Here is an 11,552-nt window from a genome sequence, read left to right as displayed (position 1 = left end):
CATATTTTTGAGTCGATTTCTATTTTTGCACTTGACTGTACCACTCTACATATCGTCAACTCGATGCTTTTCTGATGTAACCTGTATCGGCCTTAGTTAAAACTAAGTCCCATTTACATACGAGAACATACTTACTACAAGTTTTATTCATTGACAGACGAAGATGGTTTTTTGCAAAGTAGTGACGATATATCTCAACAGCTCGATTTTCTGATAACTAAAATCGCATGCGAGTTCGCACGCCGTCTAAATCAGGTCTATCTCTACATATATCTCATCTCAATGGTTTTCTCAGAGCCTTACTGCACGGCATGAGGTGTAAGAAGTCCGCCGACGGCTCACTGCTCCCACTCGGCCTCGTCCACGCCTTCCATGTTGTCTTGTTCAAGCTTTAGGTTCATCGCCACCTTGGCGCTCATGGATTTCATTATCTGTTGACAATTATGGACTCGATTAGGAATGGAATAGGAATAGAATCGATTGGCATCAAAAAAACACCACGTAAAAACAAATAGTACATTACGGTACAAGTGCGTAAAAAAGGAAGTTCGAAACGAGTGGAGATAAATTAAAACACGACCGAAGGGAGATGTTTGAAATCGACACGAGTTACGAATTTCCTTTTCGCACGTGTATCGTACGACGTTTTTCAATACAGATGGCCCTCCGAAGTTTCGACTTGGCATATAATAAACCACTTCTCGCACCAGTAGTCGTACGATACACGTGCGAAGAAGGAAACAGTAACAGTCGAGAAACACACCCTTCGGTCGTTTTAATTTATCGCCACTCGTTTCAAACTTCCTTTTTTACGAACTTGTATCGTAATGTACTATTTCATACAAATTGTATGGGAAAAGTTTTTTGCGATTTGTGACTTTTCTAGCCGGAAAGTTTTTTTTAATCTCTTACAAGCTTTTGATCCTGGATAGGAATGGGATCGATTGGCGTCAAAAAAAAGTTTGTCAAAAATGCCCCTTTTCTTGCACCCTGTATGTTTTTTTCTAAAATCTGTAAATGCCATTTTTCATCAATTTGAAATCCAGGGAAGGTCCATTCTCGCGTTCTACGGGATCTCATCGCTGCCCTTACTGACCCGCTATCAAAATACACCCTGTGTATAAATTGTTTCGGATATTATATAAGGTCCTAATTTATTAGATGCAGATATTTTTACAGCTGATAGTACTCGGTCTCTGGAGTATATTAAACCGTGAAACATTATAGCTTTTACGATGTTTTTTTGGAGAAAACGGAAAAACAAATTTGCTACGTAAAAACACCCTGTTTATGTGATTATTAAATGAAAACTCATTGAACAGATTCTAGTACCTCTTTTACGTACCACTTAACTGTAACTGGCCACTTCAATGACATGTGCAGTTTTCCCGCCGAACCTTTACGACATTTACAACAAACAATTGTTGACATGACAGACAGTGTTATTGTGACATGTGATAATGCACATGATGATTTTTTTTAGACGAAATTATAATTAATTTTTTTGTTAGGAAAATGAAATCAAAAAAGTTACATGAAAAGATACAAAGAAAAGAGAATTCTTAATTTATATTTAAAGTTAATTATTTTAATGTAAAGTATCATGTGTTAAAATATCTGCAACTAATAAATTAGGACCTTATATTTATCGGTGGCTTGATACCGTAGTGTAGAATCTACTATATTAGTGAAAACTTACGCTCTCCTGTTTCTCCTTAGGATCAAGTGGCACGTGGGACTTGATCAGATCTGGTTTGGGCTTCTGTGGGGGCTTCACTGGCTCCTTAGCAGCGGGCACGGAATGCGCTGACACTAGAAAATATATATAATCATAAATATATGTCAATAAAAATCCATAATAGTAAAAGGTTCGTAAAGTCCCCATTTCACCATAGGACCACCAGACAATCGGCAATACTTTAACTGACAAGCCCCATAGATCTTCAGTTTTCTTTAAATTTAAATATCTGAACGTTTTAATAACTATGGTCGGAGTAACATAAGAAAATGTGAAGATTTCTGAACATTCTTCTACATTAGCTTGCAGCATTTCTTCAGCGACATTTGGCGATGAGTTAGGAGACTTTGTTGTCTCTGCCGGTATATTCGAGAAAAATCGCTCGAAGTGATCTGCCACTTCACGGTCGGAACTTACTAAAGTGTCAGCAACTCGTAGGTTGTAGTGCCGTTCTTTTATTTTCCGCTTTCCTGTTTCACTGCTGATCACTTGCCATGTAGTTTTAACTTTATCGCTGGAATTTAAGATCTTTTTGGATAAATAATCAGCTTTAGCGACGACACACATCCTTTTAAAAGATTTCGAGAAATTCTTTACGTACCTACTCTATAAATTCCGGCCTTTTATCAGTTGTTCGCAGATCATACAAATCATAGCGTAGCTTTAGTTTAAAGTTGTCCGCCCTACTTTTTTTTGGATTCGGAAATTTTTATGTGGTTTCCACTCAGAATCGTGAGCACTTTCAATTCTAATAGGAGAAAAATGAGTCCCAAGGGGTTTTTCCCATTCCGTTACCATTTTTTCATACATTTTGTATGGCGGTAACGGAATGGAAGGTTCAAAAAAATGTATGGAAATCCTGGGACATTTTTTTCTCCTATCAGGATCGAAAGAGCTCGCGATTCTGAGTATTAATCGCGTAAAAAATACCCATGTTACAAAAAAAGTGACGTGGACCACTTTGAAAAAAAAAAATGGTTTTACAGATCTGGGACAATAAGCGTTTATCTAGTGTAAATCTTACAAAAGGTTGCATGCCGGGCGGCTGCAGGCTGGCTGTGCGCGGGTTAACGTGGTTGTTGTTCAACCAGGCTCGCGATGACTGCCACGGCTCCCAGGTTACTAATGTTGGTGGGAAGAGATCGTCTTGGAACAGCTCGCTCTGAAAATAAAACACACTTGTAAAGATGCAGTAAATAAGATATCTGTTGTAACCCAACTCCACGTCACTTACATACCATCAGCAAAGAGGATCGAGTATTATAGAAAGTTACTGTCAAAGTAAAATGTGTAACCACAGTGCATAGACTGCCATCTCTCGACACAAGCTTAAAACTTTTGAACCTCAGTTTTTACAATTTGGCCCCATATTGTTAGCTTGATATGTGTTAAAATGTCAAATATTAACCTGTGGGACCCGCGATCCGAAAACTCGTTTTTTCTACTCCCGAACTGTTATTCGTCATTTACAGGGTCGTGCAAAGACCTTTAAAACCCTACATAAAAGTCTATTCCCCAAAGCCAGCTTCAGCCGGCTTTCCGCGCATGCGCGCAGTATCGAAAAAACTTAAAACGCATTGTTTGGCTCTGTAACCATGGCAACGCATTGTTATAACGATACTGCGTCAACAAACCTTTGCGTCAAAATACAGGAAACAAGTGTGAATTTCACGAAAGTTATTCAAGAAAACTATTAAAAACTAAGTGCATGGTCGTAGAAAAAGTATTGTATGCAACGGTGTTTAACTGAGTCAAAAATACTCGTGGCGTCTTAATAACAATTTGAGCTTCGCCTCAAATTGTAACCCTTGCCACTCGGTCTTTTTTGACCTCCTTTAAACGCCTCTTGCATAAAATACTATAGTCGTTGTCTCCCACCGACACACATCTGTGCCAAAAATATCGGCAGATCGGCACCTTTGTTGCGTGCGCGATGGGCCGTATTTCCCACAGCTTTTTGACGCTTGATGAGCGTACGACTTGTTGTTTTTCGCTTGTGGAACAGAAGTGTTAATACATAATTAAGAATATTGTATCCACACTAATATTATAAATAGGAAAGTGTGTGTGTCTGTTTGTTTGTCCATCTTTCACGCCAAAACGGAGCAACGAATTGACGTGATTTTTTAGGTGGAGATAGTCGAAGGAATGGAGAGTAACATAGGCTACTTTTTGTCTCTTTCTCACCCCTCATTTCCCTCAAATGGGGGAAGGAAGTGTGTATGGAGCATTGCACAATTTTCCAATTTAACGCGAGCGAAGCCGCGGGCAAAAGCTAGTATAATTATAAAGAGGAAGAATTGAGCTTTCAGTTGATGTGTTACTAAATTATTCTAAATACCTTATGAATTCCAGAGAAAGAAAAATGTGACTTTGATGAATATATCTACTAAAATAAAAGAGTTTTACTATCTATAATATATATATGCATTTGTATGCTATTATTCCGCCGTTCAATAATATATTCTGACTATAATTATAAGTAACACATAACATGACCTTTGAAAACATCTTTTTACTTCAAAATTGCAACCCGCAACGGTGACGACGCGGTAACCGAGTGCGATTTCGATCTTTGTAACAAATAAAACTTTGTTGGATCCGCTCTGATTTTTGTTATTTTGCATGGATAATATAATGAAAAACTTAAAATAAGCTAGAAAATAACAATGAAATAGTAAAAATAAAAACCATATTTTTGAGGGACAAAATCGCAAAGCGCATAAAAAGTAAGAGGAATCTTTGTGCGATATTTGTGATCAGATGTTTGCGATCCCGGTTACTAATATTATGTAATAAATAAGTACATAAATGATGCTTTGCATTCAAAGTTCACTTATTGGTGAACACAATTTGACCGTTACACACGGAGGTCAATGACCTTGGTTCGTGTACGACGCAAAAGCTACAGGCTGATTCACTTTTACTTTTAATGTTTTATTTATCCTCTTGCCGCCCAATGTGCATTCAGATGTTCTTTTGTTTAACACTTTCGCTACCAAGAACCCGACTGTCGGGCACACCGCTCGTAGAAGCGTAGCCGATTACATGGGTTTCCCCGTATTAAATTTTTTTTCGAAACAAATGAAACTGAACTCAATTTCAAGTACGACTAGAATCAAAATTCCCTAGCAAAATTTTTGTATGGTGGGCGACCGACTTCCAAAACAAGGAGGATGTTATCGATTCGTGTGATTTTTTATATGTGTATGTTAAAACTCCGTGATTTCTGAACCGATTTCAATTTTTTTTTTATTGAAAGCATACTTATATAGTTTCAGATTGGTCCCATTTGCTTCAGTTCATAGCTGATGATGGAGTACATGAGGCATTGTGAGAACACCTCAAATTTAAAAGTTAGGAGGGTGGTGCCAGTCCAAATGTTATAGAGGGATCTTGGCAGTTTTTGATGCCACCAATTTATTTTTTTAATGATGAATTCAAAATGGTAAAAATTTTTGAAGTTTGTCCAAGCGCGCTGAAACACTGAATGTTAGATAAAAAAATGTAATAAGTCCAAGATGGTGGCCAAAATGGCCAACGCAATTCTGTATGGGAACTTTAAAACGGTGAAAGAGATAGGGGTACTTGACAATTTGATGCCACTTTTTGATACCAACTTTTTTTAATCAAAATATTTGTAAAATATCCAAGACGGCAGTCAAGGTAGGAAGTTTTTTTTTATTATTTTAAGGATTTTTTAAGAGGTGGCTCTTAGTTGCCTTCGACTTACATTAGACTTTACGAAATACCTAATCTAGGAATAATATGTTTCATATCTTTTTCATGGGTTTGATAATATAATGCATGGATAGCGATTTTTTAGTTCTCACCGATGATGTCGTAAAAATAGTGACTGAATTTTCACCAAGTGTTTTACATATCAGCGCTTATCAAAAGCAGTATTTTTGATATTTATACTCGGTGAAAATTCAGTCATTAGTTTTTTGATATCATAGATGTGTTTTCTAAAATAGCTCCTATGGTGGGATAAGTTGATTCCGATTAGCCTCAACTGTAAATCCCTATACTAAAAATAGGAAGCTCACTGTCTATTCTTCGGTGATTAGACAGTGTAAGTGTAAATCATAGTATACTAAAAATATCTTGAAGTAACTTTCTTTGCTCGGTCTATGTCTTCGGTAGGCAACAAATTTCCACATAGAACAGTGTCCCACAAAATATATAGTTTGACTGTGGGATTTTCTCCCTCACATTAGCTCATGGAAACACGTGACATCCATTTGTCCTTTAATACCAGTGAGCAAAAACGCATTTTATCCACTAGTGAGTAAAGTATTTTTTAATTTGACCTTGAATAAACATCAAATTAACTGCAAGTAACTCCTGCAATTATCGTAGGTTGTACAACTTGCACGTTTAGTTGAATAAAACTTGCAGAACAATAAAGTAATGTCCATTTAACAGTCGCTGCAAGTTGACTTCTTGCAAGTTTTACAACTTGCAACACTTGCCGCAAGTACAACGTGTAAACACATTTTAGATATCCCTGCAATAACTTCTGTGTTTATTTTGTCGACGGAATAAAGTTTTCTTGCTGGCATGTCGGATAGAAAAGTTTAGATCCGTGACAAAGTCATCAAATTGATATCGCACTATGAGCAACATGGATAATTATGGGACACAAAGTGTAGATTATCGAAACAAAATTAGGAAAAAAAACCGGCCAAGAGCGTGTCGGGCTCTGAGTAAACCTTTATTAATTTTTAAATACCTATCCAACAATATATCACATGTTGGGGTTGGAATGAAAAAAAATATCAGCCCCCACTTTACATGTAGAGGGGGTACCTAATAAACAAGGATCGTTAACTGCGAGCGAAATCCATTGAAGTACTAGGGTTGCTAACTGGTTGTCATACGTCATTTCAATGAATTTCGCTCGCAGTTAACGATCCTTGCTAATAAAACATTTTTTCCATTTTTTATTTTCGCACTTTGTTGGCGTGATTGATATACATATTGGTACCAAATTTCAGCTTTCTAGTGCTAACGGTTACGGACGGACGGACGGACGGACAGACAGACATGGCGAAACTATAAGGGTAGGGTAGTTGACTACGGAACCCTAAAAACAGCTTTGCTGCAGCTAATCTAGCAGCAAAAAGCAGGCAGCAAAAATTGTTTTGAACTTGATAGGTTCAGTAGTTTTTGAGAAAAATACGGAAAACTACGGAACCCTACACTGAGCGTGGCCCGACACGCTCTTATCCGGTTTTTACAATTTTTTTATACCGTGAAGGTTCTTCTTCTCGTAGTTCGATTAATAAATTGCGTTGTATTCCTATAACATCTCGTCTTAAAATCCAATCTTTTACCCCCTTCCGATTTCCGTGTTTTCTTCCCAACTACTATTATTATCGCCGCAGATGCACGCATTTTACTATGAGCGGGCATTTTTAATTTGTAAATACTTGTGGTATAATCGCCAACACACTTATCCCATTTAAACACGTATGCAAGAACTTGCCAGGAAGATCTTGCTAATAACTTCTAAAAAAGACTTGCGACAGAAAAATTGCAGGTAGTCTAAACAGATCAACGATTTGATGCAACAAAAGTTACCACAAGTTATTGCTAATATAAACAGTCCTGCAAAATCTTCCAGCAAGAACTTGCTTGTCAGCTTGCAGATGTAACTTGTGCTACAAAAATTGCATGTAGTGTAAACAAAAACGCAAGTTATTGCTCAATTTATTGCAGCAAGAACTTGCTCGTCTAAACCTGGCTTTACTTATATTTGCCATGATATAAGCGCGGGCACTCGCCCTGCCCGATCAGTAGCGACCAAGTAACCAACCCGAAAGCAGCGCGTGTTTTTCGCAATAAAAAATTGGAAAAGGGTATTCTGATGCCTTAAATGATGTCCACCTGTAGTGTGAAATGGTGTGGAAAGGTAACAAGAAGCTCAAATTTAAAAACAGACGGCATTACATTCCACAAATAAGTCATATTTATAATTTATTCAGAGCCGGCACAGGTCAACTTACACTGGCTACTTACGCGACAGTAGAGGGACAGTCATACTTCTGTCCCTTTTCATCTGGCGCGACTGCCCGCCGTCCTTGAAACGACCAATCGCAGCGCGCTAAACACATTCCCCTCCCCAAGCACTGGTGATTTGTACCGCGCACAAAATTTACAATATTGGTACTCTATAGGAGGTTCTCTGTGTGTATATATATAATCTACATGTAACTATATTATCTATAATGCTAATTATTATATACAAGTGTTGCTGAAAACAATTAATTATATAGGTATTATTTATTATTCTAATTAACAGAAGTCAAATGTGTCGCTTGACTTCAAACCTGGATAAATCCATTCTGCTTTAAGGTTGAATATATAAAAAATATAATATGATTTGAAAGATAATCAACCTTATAGCAGAATGGATTTACCCAGTTTTGAAGTTAACGACACAAATTATAATCTATTGAAAATATTTTAACATTTTATTTTTGCCTCAGGCACTAGAGGCCTTGGTCACTTTTTCTTTCATATGTGTAATTAGGTTCGGTTTTAATTATTTATTATATTATTAATGATGATACTGACAATTCAATGTATTTTCATTTTTTTTTTTTTGACATTTAGAACTTATTGTAGAAGTTTCTTGACTAGTATTTTTATACAATAGTTTGACGATCTTATTGTGAAATAATCACTTTATTTACTTTAACTCTTAGGATAGGCTATATTATAATATGATTATAAAAGTAAAATACAAAACAACTTACGATCTAGCCACCTAGCGACAGTCTCTTAAGATGTTGGTCGAGACTTCGCTATGAGACCGTTCGCTGAAACGACTATCGGAACAATGATCGTCGTGAGCCACATACTGGACTTGTCCTTCTCGGCTGATTAAGATTGACAAGGCCTATGAAAAGATGGATGATAATTTGTGAACAATGATATCAGAGTGAAAGGTGTTAGTATGGAAATGACGGCTGATAGAGGAATGGAGGAGGAAAATCTGCTGCGACGACACCAAATATGGGAGGACAAGAGAATGATGATTAATGTAGTTTTTAAACATTATTGTTCATTGCACCAATACATTGCTTTGATATTCAGAATAAGATGATAATTTAATGTTTTATTTATTTACATGAACATAATTATATAAGAAACTGAAAAGCTAATGGCTAAAATAGGCCCTTGAGGCATTGTACCGAGGACACTGGCGACATTTCCTCGCTGTATAGTAATGTTGATACGTTATGCGAGGAAGCTCTTCGGTCACCAGTTGCCTCAACCAGACGCTTCGCGATTTCTGTGAAAAACTTGTTCGCGCTGGGACCCCATGGACCTAGAGTTTCTACTCCAAAAGGTATAAAAAGTTATTCTTTGCCAAGACTTTTAGATTTATTACTTTTAAAAAAATATTTTGAATTAAATTGAATTAAAAAATATATTAAGTTGGTAGGAAAGTCTTGCGACACAAACAACATCAATTTCAATTCAGGCAAAAAACCCATATAAATGACAAAAAACAAACATCAAAGTAAAATGAAGTGACAATACAGTGTATAAAAGTGTAAAAATACAAAAACGATAATTAAATTAAAATAATTAAATGCCATTTACATTTCCACAATTAGGTACACCTTAACGTTTACTATTTAGTTGAGCACCAAACTGTCGCAAGATTTTCCTACCAACCCAATAACATAGAAAAAATATTTTTGACCCAAATCCCAAATGACTTTCCAACACACACCCGGTCGTCGTATCAATGATTTCTGGGCTTTTTGGCGACTACGAGAATTTCGCTGGTGTGATAATCTATCCAGCATTGCCCCAAACACAGGGCTGCGTTGCACTTCTGGCACATTGTCATAACTACGGTGCGCTTGCCAGCAGCGGCACATCGTTTGCAACGCAGCCTCTGATGTTTGACGGCCCTGCCCTCACATCTAGGGGTGTGTGCTGGAAAATGATCTGGTTGGCCGTCGAGACGCACACCAGCATCTGAATTTGGTAGAGGGCGGGGTACTAGGTTCGGCCGGCCAGCCCTAACAAGCGCGTCTGCTAGCTCGTGCCTGAAGTTTCGGTGTGATACCGTGCGCAAAGATGGATTTTTGGAGAACAATATGTAACTGTTTAATATGCTTGTGTTTACGAGGTGGAAAAAAACCTTAATGTACCACTTGCGCCCTCTTTTTCTTTCCATGGGGTACCCGCTGAGCTTCATATCTTTTAAATCTACTCCGCCCATGGTCTTGTTATACCTTTCTACGGACACTGGCTTGAGATCCTGTCCTCCCCGCCGACTGACAACTTGTTCGTCATTGTGAAATGTGGATATCACCGTCACCAACTTGACATCCTTCCAAGCGGTAAGGGAGATATCTCCAGAATGACGAGCAATTTGCTGGCCCCTTTCCATTCCCCTCAAATTAGCCTGTTTAATTACGTCTGGGATGTGCTGGCGGTTCTTATTAATTGTTCCCAACACGTCAGTTCGCCTGCTTTTTAAATATCTAGTGAGAAGCAATTGGTTGTACCAATTGTCCATCACTACTAGATGTCCTACGTCGAGGAAGTCATCCATGAGTTCGAGCACAACTTTGGCAGTTTTGTTGTCGAACTTATGAAGGGCTCCCTCAACGAAGGACGAGTTTTTTCCCGCATAGATAAGCGTCCTCATTAAATACCCAGTCGTTGACTCACAGAGCTCAAACATTTTTAGCCCGAATCTAGCCGCCTTGCTTCGGATACATTGGACCCAGTTCAATCGGCCTTTCCAAAGCAAGAGGCTTTCATCGAGGGACAGTTCTCGTTGGGGGATGTAGATTTCCGAAAATTTGGCATTGAGATAATTCATTACTGGTGCGATTTTTGCAATTTTTTTTTGGTATGACGTCATACCCACGGTAGAGTCCGAGTTGTCGGTAAAGTGCAAAAATCGCACCAGTAATTGAAATCTATTTCTAGACATCAAACTTCGGAAATCAGGCATCCCCAAGACGCCTGTCGTCCAGTAATCGCTAATTCGAGCTCTGTACGACAACGACATGTATATCATCATGCCAAAAAGCCTTCGCATTTCCTCTACGGTAGTGTCATACCACTGGTGGAGGTATTTCGGCAACTCTTGAAATTCCGAGATCGCAGCAAATGTTTGCCAAGCAAATAAGTTAGTCTGTTGCACTATTTGGGTCATTATCGTAATGTCCCAAATCACACTAAATATGTCTAATGGGTCGTGGGTAGGGATCCGCGGACCTGGATCCCGCATATACTCCTCTTCTTGGCCCGTAAACGTGGAGAAGTCGGCGGACCAAGAAAATGAGTCATTGGGATATGCTGGTAGAAGAGGAGAATCGAACCAACAAGGCGGCTCATGGACTTGATTCTCCTCTTCGCCTATATCTCCCACGCCCTCATAATAGGACCAATGAGGCGCCTCGTAGGCATGACTCTCATGAAGGATCTCGCCTACACCTCCATCCTCAGAGTCACACCTACGAGGCGGCTTATGGACATGATTCTCCTCTTCACCTCAACTTCCACGATCACAATGGGCCAATGAGGCGTCTCGTAGGCATGACTCTCATGAAGGATCTCGCCTACACCTCCATCCTCAGAGTCACACCTACGAGGCGGCTTATGGACATGATTCTCCTCTTCACCTACAACTTCCACGACCTCACAATGGAGCCAATGAGGCGCCTCGTAGGCATGACTCTCATGAAGGATCTCGCCTACACCTCCTTCCTCAGAGTCACGCCTACGAGGCAGCTCATGGACTTGATTCTCCTCTTCGCCTACAACTTCCACG

The 11,552-nt window shown here is 38.8% G+C and overlaps 1 protein-coding gene across 1 annotated transcript in view; it reads right to left on the bottom strand.

Annotated features, from left to right (window-relative positions):
- Nucleotides 1-220: 220 nt before the first annotated feature.
- LOC125235972 (coronin-7) overlaps nt 221-11,552 on the bottom strand; it is a 45,608-nt gene continuing 34,276 nt past the window's right edge. The window contains 3 exon segments of the mRNA XM_048142636.1: nt 221-431; nt 1,700-1,812; nt 2,765-2,900. Coding sequence (XP_047998593.1) covers nt 339-431; nt 1,700-1,812; nt 2,765-2,900 — 342 coding nt within the window. The 3' untranslated portion in view covers nt 221-338.

The sequence above is a fragment of the Leguminivora glycinivorella genome, chromosome 18 (assembly GCF_023078275.1).
Source record: "Leguminivora glycinivorella isolate SPB_JAAS2020 chromosome 18, LegGlyc_1.1, whole genome shotgun sequence".
Lineage (NCBI taxonomy): Eukaryota > Metazoa > Arthropoda > Insecta > Lepidoptera > Tortricidae > Leguminivora > Leguminivora glycinivorella.
This window is presented reverse-complemented; position numbering and strand designations above follow the sequence as displayed.